We start from the raw sequence: 21,579 nt of genomic DNA, 5'->3' as shown, positions 1-21,579 counted from the left end.
CAATGCATTCTCAGTGGAGGCGGATCCACTGAGAATGCATCCGCCTGCCAGCGTTCAGCCTCCGCTCAGTGAGCGGACACCTGAACGCTGCTTGCAGCGTTCGGGTGTCCGCCTGGCTGTGCGGAGGCGAGCGGATCCGTCCAGACTTACGCTCAGGCTACTTTTATACTTAGAAAATTTTCTACGTTTTAATGCAGACGGATCCGTTCTGAACGGATGCGAACGTCTGCATTATCGGAGCGGATCCGTCTGATGAAACATCAGACGGATCCACTCCGAACGCTAGTGTGAAAGTAGCCTAAGGTGTCATTTTGTTTACACTGCCTGGTCCTGTCAATCAAAGTGCAGAGGGTGCAGAGAGAGCAGAGCCTCTAGGTGTAACGGTAACGCCCCCGTTGCTCCTAGAGGCTCATTTGCATATATTAAAAACCTCATTTTTCTCAGCAACGCAGACACATATGAACATGGGACCAACACAGATGCCTTCAGCTGCCAAGAGCACATGTAACAGGTCAGCCAGTGTCATAGGGACAATACTGCTGACAGATGCCCTTTAAAAATAGAGATTATGAAACTAGTCAACTGCATAAAAAGGACATGGACTAGCATATCATTTAGCACGGTGTAAAAGTGATGTACCATTACATTGTGACAATGACACTGAGGGGAGGTCCCCAATGTTGATCTTTCTCCGCTCTTTACAGACCATGTTGACACACTGACTCAACACACCTGGCACATGCTAATATGTCACATCTAACAAGAAGGTGTTACCTCCAATAACTGGATCAGCGGTACGCAAGACGACAAGATGGCATGTTTACTCGTCACCTGTGTACACTGCAGGGACATATACACATAGCCCTGGAGACCAGTACTTACACAGGGGAGACCGAGCCATCACACCAGTCATTATATAATGCCGTATCCTGACACTTCCAGGGCACTCATGGACCCTTCTGAACCCACATCACCATCGCAAAAAAGAAATCTGCAGCACAAAACGCTGATTTATTGTGTGTTTGGTGTACATTTTATTTTATAAAAAAAAATAAAAAATACATTTTTAAAACGCCTTGTCCAAAGCAATAAGGGTTCAGCTACACAGTGTCGCGCCTAAGGCCTCGTTCACACGAGCGTGACGGATTGGCTCCGGACGCGTTCAGTGAAACTTGCACCATTTTTCAAGAAAGTTCAGTCAGTTTTGTCTGCGATTGCGTTCACTTGCTTGAAATACGCAGAATATAGAACATGCTGCGTTTTACACGCAACGCAGAACTGATGCGGGAAAAAAATGCTCATGGACACAGACCCTTTGAAATGAATGGGTCCGGATTCAGTGCGGGTGCTATGCGCTCACGTCATGCATTGCACCAGAGCGGAAAACTCGCTTGCGTGAAAGGGGCCTAAGGATTTCAGTGTAGTGGGTGCTAGCATAGAAATGAATGTGGTGGCTGTGCGACTTGCATGTTTGCTGCAACTGCAGAATTACAAAAAATCGTGCTGCCCGACCAAGATCGGCGTGCAGCCAAACCCTAAATCACAGCACAGCTTTCGATTCTTTACGTGGCATTTGTGATTTAAAGAGGACCTTTCACTAGAATAAAACATCTAAACTAACTATACAGACATGTAGAGCGGCGCCCAGAGATCTCCCTGCACTTACTGTTATACCTCGGCGCCGCTCCGTTCTCCCGTTATAGCCTCCGGTATCTTCATAGTTAGGCTCCACCCAGGGGAACCTGCCGGCGTCTCTTTCTCCCAGGCTGTAGCGCTGGCCAATCGCAGCGCTCAGCTCATAGCCTGAGAGAAAAAAAAGCCTCTCAGGCTATGAGCTGAGCGCTGCGATTGGCCAGCGCTACAGCCTGGGAGAAAAAGACGACGGCAGGTTCCACTGGGAATACCGGGCGAACGGAGCGGCGCCGAGGTATAACAGTAAGTGCAGGGGGATCCCTGGGCGCCGCTCTCCATGTCTGTATAGTTAGTTTAGATGTTTTATTCTAGTAAAAGGTCCTCTTTAAGAAATAAAGGCTATTAGAAACGTAAATAAGGCCTCATGCACACGAACATATGTATTTTGCGGTCCTCAAAACACGGATCCGCAAAAAAAAAAACGGATGACATCCGTGTGACATCCGTATTGCATCCGTTTTTGTGGATCCATTGTAACCATGCCTGTTCTTGTCTGCAAAACAGACAAGAATAGGACACGTTCAATTTTTTGGTGGAACGGACATGCAGACATAAGGAAACGGAATGCACACAGATTTATTTCCGTTTTTTTACTGACCCATTGAAGTGAATGGTTCCAGATACGGTATGCAAAAAAAAAAACGGAACGGATACGGAAATAAAATACTGTAATGTGTTTTTGTCGTGCGTTATGATACATCTGCATATTACCCTCATCCAATGGGAGTCTTCCCTTCCTAAGGCCTCGTGAACCCGACCTTCTGTTTGGTCCGCATTCGAACAGAAACAGGCCCATTCATTTCAATGGGCACACAAAAGATGCGGACAGCACACAGTGTCCTGTCTGTGTCCGTATGTCAATTCTGCGGCACTGCAAAAAAGACAGAACATATCCTATTCTTGTCCGTTTTGCGGACAAGGATAGGACATTTCTATTGAAGTGAAAAATAAAATGGAGGCATGCACACGGCCGGGATCCATGTATTGTGGACTGCAAAACACTTACAGCCACAAGCATGAGTCCTAAGGCTGGAGATCTGTTCTGGTCATGTGGCGGACGGACAGGTGCGTTATCAGAGCCCTGCACCTGGGCGTCGGTCCCATGACCAGATGTTAACCATGAAGGCTCCTATTTACTAAGAGGCAGGCAGCCTTATCTCGACCGGCTTAACACAGCAAAATCACATTACATTAATACAACTAATCATGTTAATGTGACCGACGACGAGTCAAGATAACGCTGCCCACACTTGTATCCTGAGAAGGGAAATGGTATACAATTACAAAGGTGTATTGGTAACTCATACTATAAATATGCTTTGTTTACTGAAACCAGAAAATTCCCTTAAGGGTCCATCCACATATCTGCATTTTGCGGACCGCACATCGCCGGCACTATAATAGAATATGCATAATCTTGTCCGCAATTGCAGACAAGAATAGGACATGTTCTATTTTTTCGTGAACGGAATTGCGGACCCAGAAGTGCGGGTCCGCATTTCCGGATCCGGGCTGCACATCGTGCGGCCCCATAGAAATGAATGGGTCCGCAATTCCGTTCTGCAAAATGCGGAACAGAATTGCGGACGTGTGAATGGACCCTAAAGGGGATGTCCAACAGTTTGTTGTACCTGTGGAAAAAAAAAAATCATTATTGTGACTGGTGAAAGTGGGTTTTATGGGTGCGATAGGTTTTAGGCTACTTTCACACTAGCGTTTTGGCTTTCCGTTTCTGAGATCCGTTTTGCCCTCATGCATTCTGAATGGAAAAGGATCCGCTCAGAATACATCAGTTTGCCTCCGATCAGTCACAATTCCACTCTGGAGGCGGACACCAAAACGCTGCCTGCAGCGTTTTGCTGTGCGCCTGACAAAGCGGAGCCAAACGGATCCGTCCTGGCACACAATGTAAGTCAATGGAGACGGATCCGTTTTCTCTGACACAATAGAAAACAAATCCGTCCCCTATTGACTTTCAATGGTGTTCAAGACGGATCAGTCATGACTATAGAAGACATAATACAACCGGATCCGTTCATGGCGGATGCATGCGGTTGTATTATTGTAAGGGAAGCGTTTTTGCAGATCCATGACGGTTCCGCATAAAAAACGCTAGTGTCAAAGTAGCCTTAGACAGCTTTGAGAAATGAGGCCTGGTCTTCTACATGTTCCTGGTCTTATAGAAAAGTACAAAAGTGGTTCTGCTCGCATATGTACCACTAAAGACAATACAGGGAAAGGATGTTCTCCTTTACATGGGATTTCCAGGGTCTTACGCTGAGACCACCCCCAATCAGCTGAGGAGGCGCTGCTCAAAACACGGTGGTCCCTTCACAGCAGTTGCGACAAACAAAAAGGCTGCTCTATGGGGCCGAGTCTGGTACTGCGGCTCACCCCATGCTGAGCAGCAACCACAACAACACGTACATGGACCGAGCTTGGTCATGGACATCAATGTGCAATCCTGAAAAAAAACTAAAGGTTGTCCAAGTTAAAGGCTGGGACGGTGTTAAAAAAAATAAATAAGGTTATGCTCACCAGTGGAAATCCCATTCGCATTAGCACTGCCGCTCCGATACTCCCCCAGGACTACATCGGTGACTTGCCTTTCTACCGCACGTGACCACTGGAACCAATCACAGGCCTAAGCAGTCTTCAGTTACATACTACTGAGGGCAGAAAATGGCTGCTGCACCAGTATTCAGGCACATCATGAAGTCATGGCTGCAGCGGGGCTGAGGGGAGGGTGTTCGGAGCAGGGTTGGAACCGGTGAGTATGCGTTTTTATTTTGTTTTTAACACCATCCCTGCCTGTTGCCTATTTTTTTTAACAGACAGCCTCTTTACATTTTTGAACTGACAGTCAATAATCGTCTCCTTCATTTTAGTGACCAAAAATGCCTGAAAAATTCTGACAATAAATAAATCTTTAAGCACCACTGAGGCACACGACGCAGAAATTGGTGAGTTTACATATAAACAAACAACCACGCAAACACCATATGAAAAAAATATTTTTGGTCTAATGCCAAAGCCATTATCTGTGCCCTCGTGAATTCTCACCTTTCTTCTCACTAGTAAACACCATCTGGACAGGCGGCTGCTCTGTATAAGCAGAAGGACATTTTCATGACTAATCAAGAGAAGCATCAAACCCAACAAAACTGAGCGACACGCGCTTCACATGACTAAGGGATGTGGGATTTATGCTAATTTACTACCACACAACAAATACATCAAGCGTTTCAGTACACGCTTGGTGGAGTTGGGACAATTTCTCATTTGTATGGCCAGGGCTATCCCACAAAAAAAAAAAAAAAAAAGGTTATCACCTAGCCACTAGATAGGGGGATGACTGCCAGATCGGTGGGGATCCAACCACTGGGACTACAATTGATCACAAGAAAGGGGGTCCTTGTCTCCTGTCGGAACGGAGCGATGGTCTAGCTGTGTACTACTGCTCCATTCACTGTCTACGGGACTGATAGAGATACCTGACAGTGCTCAGCTATTTCTGGAAGCCCCAAAGACAATAAATGGAGTGGAACCTTATCTGCTCTTCCTCAGCTCCATTCAGATGGTGGACTTGGAACCCTCGTTTTCATGGTCAGTGAGGAACCCCACAAGAACGCATGTGTATGGGACGATCGGGAAAGACCGTCTTTGGCTGGATGCTCGACAGTGAATGAAGCAGTAGTGCGCATTAGTGCGAATTTATTGAAACCCTCCCATCCATCACCTACTGTTCTCCTCCAACATCTTCTCCCTCTCCAAATGTTCCTTGTCAAGTGACCTCACGGCTGGCTCCTAATATCAGTGACATTCTCCATAAAGTCATCCTTGTCCTACTTCAAGCAGTATCGTCAAACCACAGAAAACCTAGAAACCCTAATAAAACCAGCGTGACACAGAAGAGCTCTCAGTAATACGCACGGTCAACACACAAGCGAAAACTAAAGAATAGGCCTAACAACCACAGCAGATTTACACACAGCCAGAGCGTCGGGTCAATTATTTCGATTGGATGTGCTGAATATATACAAAGCCCATACTGTACGCTGCAAAGGGCTGCCCGAATGAAGACACAATGCTGCATAACAGGATTCCCCAAGTTATAGAAAAGCCTAGAAAATTTCTTAACATGGGAGTGTGAGCCTGGACAGGGGGTCCACATAGCCAAAGTGCTGAATACTTTGTTGATGGCACCTAATTTTGGTTTCTACTGATGTCTGGGGAGTTCCTATTTTTTGCCCACTAAAAATGCAGAGGATGGGGTGGTCACCTATGTTCTACGAACTGGTGGGGGTGTCAATGCAGCAGGACTAATCATCTATAGTGTATTGGTTATTTGCACAATACATCATGGTCACCGATTATCAATGGAAATGCCATCAGTAATCTCACGTCTGGCAGCCACTCATCCCCTACAGACACTGAGATAAACATGAAAGCTCAGCCAAGGATGCGCGTTTATGTTGGAATTGGCAAAAATAGCTGATGATCGGCCAATCTCCTTTGTATGGACATCTTTAAAAGATGTAGCTTATGAGGAGCCTACGCGATCGTTTACCTAAGGGTTTCAACACAATCAAGAAGGGGAAGAAATCATTTATGTATCAGCACTAAAGCAAATATAAGGACATTATAGCCATAGCAAAGTTGTTTCATTTGCCAGAATTAGAAATACTGAATATGAAGTAGATTTATGTTTGTAAACTTGTTAAAATGGTGTGATAATTGTAAAATGCAAAGTTCTCTTATCAAGCCTAAAGTTCCTTTACACGGGACGAAAGAGCAGATTGTCGGGAAGGAAGCGTTCCTTCCGGACAATATGCTCCTCGCTGGTGGAGAAGACTGCTGCTATTAAATACAGCGATCTCCTCCAGAGTATGGGGAGGAGTGATCGCTAATGCCACCGTTCTTCCCCATACTGACTTCTTGTTTCCCGGCAGCACAATCTGCTGCGCACAAACGATTCAATTACCCGACAAACAAATGTTTGGCTCGTTTATCAGGTAATTGGCGGCATATTTACACTGCCAGATACTAGCTAACGAGCATTCCTGTGATTATCTTTTGGATTCTTGGCTCGTGTAGAGTGCCCATAAGACTCCTCAAGCCCTTTAAGGTGCTCTCCATAAGGCGATATTGTGTTCCTCAAATCCTGACCAACCAATGTCAAACTATGTAAATGTACTACAGAGAAACATGAAGTGAAGAGACCTCCATGGACATATATGTTCAGTCTGGCACCTACAGTGCCTTGCAAAAGTATTCACCCTTCCCCCCTTGACTTTTTTCGTGTTTTGTTACATTACAGCCTTAAATTATTGTTCTGTCAATCTGAATTTTATGTGATGGATCAGAAATAGTCTAAGTTGGTGAAGTGAAATTAAAAAAAAAATTATCTATATATATATATATATATATATATATATAAAACTATTGTTTAGAAATAGAAAACAGAAAATTGGCATGTGCGTATGTATTCACCCCCTTTGTTAGGAAGCCCATAAAAAGCTCTGGTGCAACCAATTACCTTCAGAAGTCACATAATTAGTGAAATGATGTCCACCTGTGTGTAATCTAAGTGTCACATGATCTGACATTACATATACACACCTTTTTTGAAAGGCCCCAGAGGCTGCAACACCTAAGCAAGAGGCATCACTAACCAAACACTGCCATGAAGACCAAGGAACTCTCCAAACAAGTAAGGGACAATGTTGATGAGAAGTACAAGTCAGGGTTAGGTTATAAAAAATATCCAAATCTTTGATGATCCCCAGGAGCACCATCAAATCTATCATAACTAAATGGAAAGAACATGGCACAACAGAAAACCTGCCAAGAGACGGCCGCCCACCAAAAATCACGGACCGGGCAAGGAGGGCATTTATCAGAGGCAGCACATAGACCTAAGGTAACCCTGGAGGAGCTGCAGAGACCAGATTATCTGTACATAGGACGACAATAAGCCGTACGCTCCATAGAGTTGGACTTTATGGCAGAGTGGCCAGAAGAAAGCCATTACTTTCAGCAAAAAACAAAATGGCACGTTGTGAGTTTGCGAAAAGGCATGTGGGAGACTCCCAAAATGTATGGAGGAAGGTGCTCTGGTCTGATGAGACTAAAATTAAATTTTTCGGCCATCAAAGAAAACGCTATGTCTGGCACAAACCCAACACATCACATCACCCAAAGAACACCATCCCCACAGTGAGACATGGTGGTGGCAGCATCATGCTGGGGGGATTGGGACTGGGAAACTGGTCAGAGTTGAGGGAAAGATGGATGGTGCTAAATACAGGGATATTCTTGAGCAAAACCTATACCACTCTGTGCGTGATTTGAGGCTCGGACGGAGGTTCACCTTCCAGCAGGACAATGACCCCAAACACACTGCTACAGCAACACGAATGGTTTAAGGGGAAACATGTAAATGTGCTGGAATGGCCGAGTCAAAGCCCAGATCTCAATCCAATAGAAAATCTGTGGTCAGACTTAAAGATTGCTGTTCACAAGCGCAAACCATCCAACTTGAAGGAGCTGGAGCAGTTTTGCAGGGAGGAATGGGCAAAACTCCCAGTGGTAAGATGTGGCAAGCTTATAGAGACTTATCCAAAGCGACTTGGAGTTGTGATTGCCGCAAAAGGTGGTTCTACAAAGTATGGACTTTAGGGGGGTGAATAGTTATGCACATTGACTTTTTCTGTTATTTTGTCCTATTTGTTGTTTGCTTCACATTAAAAAAAAAATTAAAAAAAAGTTGTGGGCATGTTCTGTAAATTAAATAATGCAAATCCTCAAACAATCCATGTTAATTCCAGGTTGTGAGGCATCAAAACACAAAAAAAATAAAAAATCAAGGGGGGGGGGGAATACTTTTGCAAGGCACTGTATGTATAGTACAGGGCTCGGCAACCTTCAGCACTCCAGCTGCTGTGCAACCACAACTCCTAGTAAGCACACTTGTTTGCCTGCTCTTGGAACTGCTACAGAAGTGATTAGAGCATGCTGGGAGTTGTGGTTTCAGAGGTTGCTGATCCCTGATATAGTATAACGTAGGGCTGCACGATATGGCGATTTATTGCGATTGCTTTGGCGATATATTGTGCAGGCCTAGTATAACGGCAGTTCAGAAGAGTCAAGCTAGCTATAATACCACAATGGAGACACCTCCCTTCAGGCATTTGGATGTAACTGTACGTCCAGATAGTAATCCGCCTCTTTCACATGGTAATGGAAAAGTCCAGCTCACCTGATTGTTATCCCCACGTGCACAGAAACCATAGGTAAGACCTTTACATTTTGAAAGACATAAAGATGAATCCAGCCCCGGAGTATCTTTGAGCTGTTCGTTTCTTTATGGTCAGTGATAAAATATTCCCAGCATCAATTCCGTCCTCTTGTTTCAACCAAAATCTACGCGTTTCGAACTTGGTAGTTCTTACTCATGGACTTGGCTTCTTTCACATGTCTGTGAATATCGAAGGTGTGCTGTCCGTGTTCACCACTTTGATGTGTGCATTCACACCGACGTGCGATTAGGGCCTTAGGGTGGGTTCACACGTAGGTTTTTGCTGGAGATTTTCTGTACTTTTATGTTTTTAGTGGTGTTTTTTTTGCATCTGTAGTTTTTGGTGCGTTTTTTCCCAGTAAAAAACACCAGCTCCAGAGGTTAGATGAATGTCTATGGGAAACCTGAAACACACACGCGTTTATTTTGCTACTGGCATTTTTGTTAATTAAGGGCTCTTTCACACCTGCGTTCTTGTCTTCCGGCATAGAGTTCCGTCGTCGGGGCTCTATGCCGGAAGAATCCTGATCAGGATTATCCTAATGCATTATGAATGGAGAGAAATCCGTTCAGGATGCATCAGGATGTCTTCAGTTCCGGTACGGAACGTTTGTTGGCCGGAGAAAATACCGCAGCATGCTGCGCTTTTTGCTCCGGCCAAAAATCCGGAACACTTGCCGCAAGGCCGGATCCGGAATTAATGCCCATTGGAAGGCATTGATCCGGATCCGGCCTTAAGCTAAACGTCGTTTCGGCGCATTGCCGGAGCCGACATTTAGCTTTTTCAGAGTGGTTACCATGGCTGCCGGGACGCTAAAGTCCTGACAGCCATGGTAAGTGTAGTGGGGAGCGGGGGAGCAGTGTACTCACCGTCCGTGCGGCTCCCCGGGCGCTCCAGAGTGACGTCAGGGCGCCCCAAGCTCATGGATCACGTGATCACATGGATCACGTCATCCATGCGCATGGGGCGCTCTGACGTCATTCTGGAGCGCCCCGGGAGCCGCACGGACTGTAAGTATACCGCTCCCCCGCTCCCCGCTCCTACTATGGCAACCAGGACTTTAATAGCGTCCTGGGTGCCATAGTAACACTGAAAGCATTTGGAAGACGGTTCCGTCTTCAAATGCTTTCAGTACACTTGCGTTTTTCCGGATCCGGCAGGCACCTCCGGCAACGGAAGTGCATGCCGGATCCCAACAACGCAAGTGTGAAAGAGGCCTTAGTGGCGTTTTTTATGTGCCTGATGTTTTTTGAATAGCGCAGCATGCAGAAGCTTGACGTTTTTACATATCCTTCTCTATAGGGAGAAATAAAATTCCAGAAAAAAGCCTGGTTCACGCAGATGACTAGAAATACGGCGCAAAAATTTTTTGGGGAATGTGGAATGGAAACCATGAGTGGTTTCTATGGAGTTGTGGCCTACAAATCATGTATGGATCCTAACGGAAACCGCAATTGTGCCATAAAAACAGAGAACCAAAAAAAAACTGGTAAATTAAAAATGTATAGAAAGATTTACTGTAACCGTTTGAAAGAAAAAAGTGAAGAAAATTTATAAAAAATAAATAAATTACACCAACTTTTAATATTTTTTCTTAAAGAGCCTTAAGTCTGAATGATATCCTATGACAATCCTACACAAAGGATCCTTTACTAGCTCTAATAAGAAGATTAGGGAAGATAAAAGCTAGTGCAGGCCGTCTAATAAACGGCGTATAACTACCGGTTACGACTTGCCCGTGCCTTAGGAGGAATACCGCATGATCTGCCTGTCAGCTCGGCTCTCTCCCATCCTGAAGCCGCCACTGTGTGCTCTGTGCTGCCAGGACTGCTGCTGGGGTTAATGTGCTTTTTTAAGCACTACCGTATTTTGTATCCGTTCCGTTTTTTTTTTTTGCACTTCTGCACACAGACTTATTCATTTCTATGGATCCGCAAAAAAAACTAAAAAAAACACGGATGTCCAAGTGCTGTCCGCATCTGTGTGTCCTTTCCGCAAAAAGATAGAACAAGTACTATTCTTGGCCACAAAATGCGGACCACGGACCCACTGAAGTCAAAGGGTCTGCTAAAAAACGTACGTCACACAGACATCCATTTTGCGGTCTGCAAAACGCGGATGACATGGTCGTGGGCATGAGGCCTGAGTTAGGCCAATCCTGTTATCCGAAATGAGCGTTTAAATACACACGAGGACCAGAAGTTGTATGACACGGACCACGAATATGGCGCCCATAGTACGCTATAGGCCGCTGATATACCGTACCTCTGTGCTACTGTGTTTTTCACATGGATTCACATGGAAATCTTCTCTCATAAATTCTTGTATTAGGCTACTTTGACATCGTCAGTATCTTGCATCAGTATTTGTGAGCCAAAACCAGTGAAACCTGCAGAGAAAAGGTATCATGGATATATCTGCGCCTCCTCTGTGTTTTGGATCCATTACTGGTTTTGACTTAGGCTACATGCACACGAACTTAAGGGCTCCGTGCCCGTGCTGTGGTCCGCAATGTACGGGCACAGACCGTGGGCCAGCCGCATGCGAATCGCGGACCCATTCACTTGAATGGGGTCGACGGTCCGCACTGCAAAAAAGTAGTGCATGCGCTACTTTTTTGCGGTGCGGAGGCACGGCCAGAAACACCACGGAAGCACTCCGTAGAGCTTCCGTGGGGTTCCGATTCGTGCCTCCGTTCCGCATCTCTGTGATTTCGGACCCATTCAAGTGAATGGGCCCGCGATCCGTGATGCGGACACGCTGTATGTGGGCCGCAATACAACCACACAACAAACACACATTTAAAATTCATTCATTCATTTTGTATACAATTTTAAATGTGTGTTTGTTGGTGTGTCTAATAAACTTCCTATATTTTACTATGGTTATTGTTGGATGTGCATTGATAGGGTGGTTCTTGTGACTCTCTCTTGGGTCAGGTGCATCTCCTATCCAGAGGATAGATCATCAGTTTAAACAAAATGCAGAACCCCTTTAAAAGGGTTGTCCAAGACAAAAAAAAATAAAAAAAAGACTGTCTTCTTCCAAAAACAGCACCACACCTGACTCCAGGCTGTGTGTAGTATTACAGCTCAGACCCCTTCACGTTAAAGGGTTTCTGTCACCAGAATTAACCCTATTAAACTAGCTGACATTAGCAATGTGCTAATGTCAGCTGAAACAAACTAGTCTATTCCTACTTTTATCTTTGCCCCCGTTACTCCAGAAATATAACTTTTAGAATATGCTAATTATCCCCTAGGTGCGGGGGGGGGGGGGCGTTGCCCCTGCTCCTAGAGGCTCCGTTCTCCCCCCTCTGGCCACGCCCTGCTACACTAGATTGACAGGACCAGGCAGCGCTGGTCTCCTACTGCCGGCCCTGTCTGCTGTGTAAATCTCGCGTCTGCGCCGTCCCGTTCAGTATTTGGCGCAGTGAGTGAAGGGCGCTGTATACTGAACGGCGTGAGATTTCCCCAGCGGACAGGGCCGGCAGTTGGAGGTGAAGGCTGCCTGGTCCTATCAATCTAGTGTAGCAGGTTGTGGCCAGAGGTGGGAGACCAGACCCTCTAAGAGCAGGGGCAACGCCCCCCCTGCACCTAGAGGTTATATAGCATATTATAAAAGTTATATTTCTGAAGTAACGGGGTCATAGATAAAACTAGGAATAAGCTAGTTAGGTTCAGCTGACATTAGCACATCGCTGTCAGCTAGTTTAATAGGGTTAATTCTGGGGACAGAAACCCTTTAAAGTTGTTTTCTGACTATTTGTAACAGGTCATCATCAGCATCTGACTGGTGGGGATACGACAGCCGGGACCCCCGCCGACCAGCTGGTTGATTAAGACAAGGCACTCCTGTGAGCGCTGTGGCCTTCTTGCAGCTTACCCTAGGCCAGTGACATCATGACCATCAGTCACATGGCCTAGTCGCAGCTCATCCTCATTCACTTCAGCGGACCCCCACCGATCAGATGCTGATGGCCTATCCAGAGGATAACCCCTTTAACGGAGCAGAGTTGCAATACAAGGGAAAACCCATGGGCAGGCGTGAAGCTGTTTTTGGAACAAGGTAGCCATGATTTTGTAATCCTGGACAACCCCTTTAAGGCCTCATGCACACAACCGTTCCGTTTTTTGCGGTCCGCAAAACACGGAAGCCACCGTGTGCCTTCCGCAATTTGCGAAACGGAACAGGCGGCCCATTGTAGAAATGCCTATTCTTGTCCGCAAAACGGACAAGAATAGGACATGCTATATTTTTTTTGCAGGGCCACGGAACGGAGCAACGGATGTGGACAGCACACAGAGTGCTGTCCGCATCTTTTGCGGCCCCATTTAAGTGAATGGGTCCAAGAGCCGCAAAAACTGCGGCTTGGATGCGGTCCAGAACAACGGTCGTGTGCATGAGGCCTAAAGGGGAATTTGACGGGCTCCGGATACTAAGGAAGATAGGTCATCAATATGCAACTGGTGAGCGTCGAACACTCAGGACCAGCTAGTCCCTGGAGCTTCGGCGCTGGAACTAGCACTCTGAACGAAGCACTCCATCCCGAGCGTAGTGGTTGTGAAAGGGAGCCGAGCTGCAGTAACACCACACTGAGTGACGCTGTGTTCCCTTGCGCGTGCTGATTTTGGGGGTGCCGAGTGTTGGACACCCACCAATCAGATATTGATGACCTAACATTCACTTCATGTTGTGCTATTGCATTTTGTCACCAGGCTCGTTGTCTGTGTGACAAGTTGTGCTGTCAAAGTCACTGCACCACCCTACCTTAAGGGTTCACTCACGCCTCAGCAAGTCACATCCATGTGCTCTCCGTGCTCTTCACAGAACTACGGGAGTTATTTCCGAACAGATATACGCCACTAATCTGGGGCAGATTTTGTCGCATGCCATGTTGCAGCAGAATCTGCGACTGCTTCCCAGCTCACACCAGGTCTAAAAAAAAGGGGGGACGTGGACGGGGAAGGGTCGTCAAGCCCGCCTCATTCATCATTTTCTACGCCTGTTTTAGGCCTCATGCACACGACCGCTGTTTTGGTCAAAAACTGCGGCTCGGATGCGGACCCATTCACTTCAACGGGGCCGCAAAAGATGCGGACAGCACTCCGTGTGCTGTCCGCATCCGTTATTCCGTGGTCCGCAAAAAAAATATAACCTGTCCTATTCTTGTCCGTATAGGCAGTTATATCAATGGCTGTCCGCGCCGTTCCGCAAATTGCGGAATGCACACGGACGCCATCCGTGTTTTGCGGATCCGCAAAACACACAACGGTCGCGTGCATAAGGCCTTAGACATAGAACATGGTCTAAAATGTAAGACAGCTAGGGAGCCGTCTTACATTTAGAATCGGCAGTGGATACAACTCAGCGATCCACCGCCAGCGCAGAGGCTTATTAAGAGTGGCGTCTTAAAGGCTGGTCTAAATAAATGTGCCCCTTCAGACGTCCTTTTTGACCACAGTCCGCTGCTTTCCCATATTTCAGCATACATCATCGACCTTAGGCCTCAACCACACAACAGTGTCTGACTGCGGTTCGAAAAAGGCGGACGGACACCTTCCGGGTGCACTCTGCATTGTTCTCACTCCCATCACTAGAAATAACCATTCTTGACCGCAATACGCACCAGAATGGGGCATGTGCTAGAAATTGCAGAATGGACATACGGACAGCACAAGAATAACATCCCGTTTTTGGCAGACCCTTGGAAATGAACGGGTCTCTGTGACATCTGCAAAAGCAGAGAGGACACCGATGCAAAATACGGTTGACATTCAGCGGTTTTCCATATTTTTCTGGATTAAAATAAGGCAATAAAAGCCTGAACCCATCCAGAAGACAATTATGTCTGGGCCCCATTTCACATCCATCAACACAAATCCTCTCTTTATTTTCTCCTAAATATTTTCCGGGCAGGAATGAAAGGCTGTGCCCCAGGTGTTAGTATTTCACAGGCATGGAAACATTTCATCATTCAGATGACAGAAACGCCCAGAGATTAGACAAACTGAGGCAAAGCTCAGAGGAAGCCATGTCTGTTACACCGGCCCCGCGTGCTCCTGTGAGCCCGCCCCGGGAAGCGGAAAGCCGGGATATCAGGTGCGTTCCTTCTGGATATCTTCAGAGCTTAGCCGTTTATTGCACACGCAGGGGAGCAGAGCCTCTGTAAATGATGCCGTCAGCATGCATAATGCAATGGAAATCCACTGAAAAGGGCAACTGAAACACGGAAATTGACATTTATTGAATTCGGAATTAAATAAAAAATCTGCAGTGGCTTCCGGTTTCCAGTTCTGTCCCATGCGGTGTGGTGAACCCCTTATGCATCACTGTATAGTGTCTATATATTGGTGCAGGAATAGGAACCATACAAGGGCTCATGCGGTCCGCAAAATATACGGATGACGTCCGTGTGCATTCCGCATTTTGCGGAACGGAACAGCTGGCCCCTAATAGAACAGTCCTACCCTTCCCCGTAATACGGACAATAATAGGACATGTTCTATTTTTTTTGCAAAACGGACATACAGAAACAGAACGCACATGGAGTAATTTCAGTTTTTTTTGCCCATTGAAATGAATGGTTCCGTATACGGTCCGCAATAAAAACAGACACGGAAAGAAAATACGTTTGTGTGCATGAGCTCTAAAGCTGCAGGACCACGTGATGGCCAGCTGGTCAGATGTTATATGAGAAACTGACCACATCGAGGTTTCATTTTCACACTCGACGGTCTTTGCCTGTGTACGGTTTTGGGGTTCACATGCAGGAGGCTGACCATGAGCCACCACAGAGTATATTGGAGCTATTCTCCCTACAAGCAACGGTTCCAGCGAAGAATACCTCCATAAGAGCTCATGCACACAGATTCATCTGTCCGTATCCGTAAGTCCATTCTATAACAAAAACAGAACATGAAATATTCTTGTCCATTTTGCGGACAAGGATAGGACACTTCTGAAGGAGTGAAAAAAATACAAACAAATAGCGGTATGCATTAGGCCGGTATCCGTGTTCTGTGGATCTGTGATTTTCAGACCGCAGAACACTTACTCATTGCACGATTAAGTTGAATGGGGTCACAAAGCCACTTACAAGCTGCTGCGACCACAGAATCACAAAAAAATATAAAAATTCTGCAGTATTGGATTTTTGGCAATTCTGGGGTCATCATGACAACCTGCATGTTACGTTGCAACCCCATTGCGCAGATCAAAACATCCGATGCTAGGGAGGCACAGGTTAGCTTAGCACAGTCACCTTACAAAATTGTCAAATTTAAACAACTTTACAGCGCGGTACAATAACTGGAGTATTACTGAAGCGCGAGGCCGCCCTGTAGTATTACTGAAGCGTGAGGCCGCCCTGGGGTATTACTGAAGCGTGAGGCCGCCCTGAGGTATTACTGAAGCGTGAGGCCGGCCTGTGGTATTACTGAAGCGTGAGGCCGCCCTGTGGTATTACTGAAGCGTGAGGCCGCCCTGTGGTATTACTGAAGCGTGAGGCCGCCCTGTGGTATTACTGAAGCGTGAGGCCGCCCTGTAGTATTACTGAAGCGTGAGGCCGCCCTGTAGTATTACTGAAGCGTGAGGCCGCCCTGTAGTATTACTGAAGCGTGAGGCCGCCCTGTAGCATTACTGAAGCGTGAGGCCGCCCTGTAGCATTACTGAAGCGTGAGGCCGCCCTGTAGCATTACTGAAGCGTGAGGCCGGCCTGTAGCATTACTGAAGCGTGAGGCCGGCCTGTAGCATTACTGAAGCGTGAGGCCGGCCTGTAGCATTACTGAAGCGTGAGGCCGGCCTGTAGCATTACTGAAGCGTGAGGCCGGCCTGTAGTATTACTGAAGCGTGAGGCCGGCCTGTAGTATTACTGAAGCGTGAGGCCGGCCTGTAGTATTACTGAAGCGTGAGGCCGGCCTGCAGCATTACTGAAGCGTGAGGCCGGCCTGTAGTATTACTGAAGCGTGAGGCCGGCCTGCAGTATTACTGAAGCGTGAGGCCGGCCTGTAGTATTACTGAAGCGTGAGGCCGGCCTGCAGTATTACTGAAGCGTGAGGCCGGCCTGTAGCATTACTGAAGCGTGAGGCCGGCCTGCAGCATTACTGAAGCGTGAGGCCGGCCTGTAGTATTACTGAAGCGTGAGGTTGCCCTGTAGATGAACCTAGAACCGACATGGAAGACAAGGTCTACAGCAGAACTTTCTCCTGGCATCACCCAACAGGGCAGATGGTCTGATTACCTAGAAACAGGCAAAATTCCGAGTGAGAACATGACCTTGAATGGAGCGTGCACAAAAGCCACCCCTCGTTCATTTCAGATCACACTGCTCTGACGTGGACGTGGTTCATATTCCCGTAGACTCTGCCACAGGACAGGATGAAGCCGGGTTCCTTAGATTAGGATCACAGCACACAAGGCACGCACTGATCTGCACCTATAAGGAGGGGGTACTGCTGAAGTGAATGGGAGCCGAGCGGCAGGACCCCAGCATGGCCTTCTGCTTCCAGCTCCGTCCACTCTCATGTATGGGCCACTGATGGTTGACTGGTGGGATTGCCGGGTGTTGGACCCCCACCAATTTGATACTGATAACTTATCCAGTCCAAGTAATAAACCCCCACAGTGGCTCTAATGTGACAGCATAGGGCCACGCCATTTCTGGAACTGCAGCTCCGCTCCTCACGTGTGGTGACGTCGCTGTATATGGCACATGACACTGCTTAGCCTCAGCGGTATATACTGAGGCCGGTGACCAGCTGTATACTGCTACATCACCGCTGCAGGCTGAAAAAGAGAAGCCGCACGGGAGGACCGGAGCTGCAGCTCTGGAAATGGGGGCGGGGGTATAGTATCACATATTGGGGCCCTGGGGGACCGGAAGTAGCAGGACAGGGAGCTTGGCACTTCACGGCAACAGGTGTTTTTTTTAACACTGTACCCAGCCATATAGACATTAGTTCCCAGTCTTGGACAACCCCTTCAGAGCTGCCCAAACACATAAGAGTAAAGTCCTTTCCACAGGACTGGCCAAGCATGCATGTGTACAGGGGACAGGCTGACCGCTAATGGAGGTTTATAGCCAGCTTTACCATCATTACCACTAGGGAGATTTATCAAACTGGCTTGTGGCCCATAGCATCCAATCAGATTTCACTTTTCATTTTTCAAAGGAGCTGTTAAAAATGAAAGATGGAATGTGATAGGTGCCCCTAGCAACCAAAGGCTATTTTCACACTTGCGGCAGTGCGATCCGGCAAGCAGTTCCGTCGTCGGATCCGCCGATCTGGATGTGACTGAAAGCATTTGTGAGACGCATCCCGATGCGGATCTGTCTCACAAATGCATTGCAAGAACGGATCCGTCTCTTGGCATTCAGGCAAGTCTTCAAAACGCAAGAAGAGTTCACCATGATAGGACAATCCCTTTAAGGATGTGCCAGTTTCCTACAGTTCCCACAGTCCCTTACCATGAAACCACTAAGGCTACTTTCACACTTGCGGCAGAGGATTCCGGCAGGCAGCTCCGTCACCGGCAATCCGGACGCATTTGTCAGACGGATCTGGCTGCGGATCCGTCTGACAAATGCATTGCAATACCGGATCTGTCTTTCCAGAAAAAACGGATCCGGTATTTTTTATTTATTTTTTTCACAGATTTAAAAGGTCTGTGCATGGAAGAACGGATCCGTCAATGCGGAAATGCTAATGCCGGATGCGCCACTAATACATTTCAATAGAAAACTGAAGCATGCTGCGGTATTTTCTCCGTCCAAAAACCGTACAGTGACTGAACTGATGCATCCTGAACAGATCGCTCTCCATTCAGAATGCATAGGGATATACCTGATCAGTTTTATTCCGGTATTGAGCCCCTGTGACGGAAAAGAAAAACGCTAGTGTGAAAGTACACTAATCCGCCAGTATGCCAAAGGCTTTCCCGCTGCCAACCATATGACCTTCCACCACACAGCCACTGTAACACCACCCCAGCACCCAGTGCACGTCGTCGCCGCCGCTCTGCAATAGACATAGGGGTTCCCTTTGTTTCGCCACCAGATGGAATCCCCCCCCCTCTCTATTAATTAACACTTATTGATCAGATGCCAACACATTCCACAGCGCAGACTGGATGGCGCAAGAGACAATAGCACAACATACAGGAGACAATCAATGGCCTGGTGAACCTACAGGAGGGCACATCCCAACCATTGCATAGCAGATACACAATGGGCACCCATGCCGGAAGATTTTGGGGCGTCACTGTGCCAACACCTGCTCCCGGACACTGAGATCACATACAATCAGGGCCAAATTCATGGAACTGACGGGATCGATGGAGCGTGTACAATCTGATCGTCTAGATCAGTGATCGTCTGCACACTGATGACAGCTCTGCAGCACAATTGACTCCATTCCTTTCGATGGATGCAGCTGAGGTCAGTAATCCACAGCAGATCCCCCGGCAGAGCAGCCATCCACAATGGATCCCCCCTCTTCATTCATACATCTGCACAGACAGATCGGCTCCCCCCGGGATCCTCTCGCAGTGGTTTATCCCATGTCCTCATGCAGCCGGGGACGAGAGCACAGCGGTCCCGGCCGTCAGCACTCACCTTCTGACAGCTCCAGCTCCAGCTCGGCCAGCTGTTCCCTCACCTCCTTCGGGAGGGCTGACAGGTCGAAGCCTCTCTCCGCCATGGAGCCGGCCGGATACACCGTACGAAGCTGAAGAGGTTTGAATCAGCGGAGCTCAGCGCATAGTCCTCGCGACGGCCGCCATGCCAGGCCCAGCCTCACGTCACATGACCACAGTCAGGCTTCCAGCCTGCGCGACCGCGGCTGACAGGGGGAACACTGACGCCCTCTGGTTCGTAGTGGTACTACAACGTGTAATGCTGCTTGACATCGCATGAGGCGATTGGGATTGTAATAAAACGGAATCTAGCGCCACCTGGTGGAAGGAGATGAAAAGGCGCAAATACTGTTGGACCCTGCTACTACAGAGCACTTCAGACCAGTATTTTCATGCGTTTTTTAATGTAAACCAAGGAGTGGATTCCAAACGCAGAGAAAGGCTACTTTCACACTAGCGTTTTGGCTTTCCATTTGTGAGATCCGTTCAGGGCTCTCACAAGCGGTCCAAAACTGATCAGTTTTGCCCTAATGCATTCTGAACGGATAAGGATCCGTTCAGAATGCATCAGTTTGCCTCCGTTCCGCCTCCATTCCGCTCTGGAGGCAAACAGATCCGTCCTGACACACAATGTAAGTCAATGATGACGGATCCGTTTTCACTGACACAATATGGAAAACGGATCCGCCCCCCCCCCCCCCCCCCATTGACTTTCAATGGTGTTCAAGACAGATCAGTTTTGGCTATCTTAAAGATAATACAAATGGATCCGTTCTGAACGGATGCACGCGGTTGTATGATCTGAACGGATCCGTCTGTGTAGATCCATGACGGATCCGCACCAAACGCGAGTGTGAAAGTAGCCAAACAGTTACACGTCCCCAGTTTTGTTTTTTTTACCCACTCCAGATTTTTGTTAATCTTTTATTTACATTTTAAGTATATCCATCAAACACAAAAAAAAATACAAATCCTTCATAACCCACTCCTGATCCTAAAAAGATGGGAAATACTGGTCATATCATGAAGTGTGAACTCAGCCTAAGGCAGGACTGGCCAAGGAGTTTACCTCCTGACTCTCCCTCAAAATCACCTGGGGGGATTGGGCATGATCCCTGTCACTAGGGATGAGCGAACTTGTGTTTTAAGTTCGGCGTGCAGCGTTCGGGTTATCTAAGATATCCGTTATGGATATAACTTATGGTCCGTGGCAGCGGAATCCATAACGGAATTCTTCGATAACCCAAACTTTGCACGCCGAACTTGAAACACAAGTTCGCTCATCCCTACCTGTCCCCTCTCCAGACATGTCTGTTTTAGGAACTACTTCCATTTCCCATGTAATAAGAATTCCGACTCGGTTATGTTCTATTCCCTTATTATTCCTGCTAGAAGTTATGAATTAATTACTAGCAGTTTGCATTACCGATTGGGGGGGTATGCACAGTATGACATTATCCAGTCAGTGCTGCCAGTGTCCCACCCCCCCAACTGGTAACACCTATCTGGACCTTTATTACAGACTGCTAGCAATTCATTAACAATTTCTAGAAGGAGTAAAAAAAAAAAAAGGAATGGTACAACTTGGGGTAGGCTCGCACAGGTTTTTTTTTAGGGCTCATGCACACGACCGTATGTATTTTGTGGTCCGCAAAAAAATGGATGACGTCCGTGTTACATCCATCTTTTGCCGGATCCATTGTAACAATGCCTGTCCCTGTCCGCAAAACGGACAATAATAGGACATGTTCTATTTTTTTTTTTAGGAACGGACATACGGGCACTGAATGCACACGGAGTCATTTCAGTTTTTTTCAAGCCCCATTGAAATGAAGGGCTCCGCATACGGACCTGTAAAAAAAAAAAAAGGAAACGGAAGAAAGATATGTTTGTGTGCATGAGTCCATAAGGAGGTTTTCAAGGAGATTTTCCTGCAGGTTTTTCAGCAAAA

General features: G+C 47.2%; 1 protein-coding gene across 2 annotated transcripts in view; it reads right to left on the bottom strand.

Annotated features, from left to right (window-relative positions):
- DIP2B (disco interacting protein 2 homolog B) overlaps positions 1-19,792 on the bottom strand; it is a 213,420-nt gene extending 193,628 nt beyond the window's left edge. For both annotated transcript variants that reach the window (XM_040425899.1, XM_040425901.1), the window contains exon 1: positions 19,609-19,792. In XM_040425899.1, coding sequence (XP_040281833.1) covers positions 19,609-19,693 — 85 coding nt within the window. In that variant the 5' untranslated portion in view covers positions 19,694-19,792. The remainder of the gene's footprint in view (positions 1-19,608) is intronic.
- Positions 19,793-21,579: the final 1,787 nt, after the last annotated feature.

The sequence above is a fragment of the Bufo bufo genome, chromosome 3 (genome assembly GCF_905171765.1).
Source record: "Bufo bufo chromosome 3, aBufBuf1.1, whole genome shotgun sequence".
Lineage (NCBI taxonomy): Eukaryota > Metazoa > Chordata > Amphibia > Anura > Bufonidae > Bufo > Bufo bufo.
The sequence above is the reverse complement of the archived record's forward strand: the minus strand, read 5'-3'. Positions and strand labels throughout refer to the sequence as shown.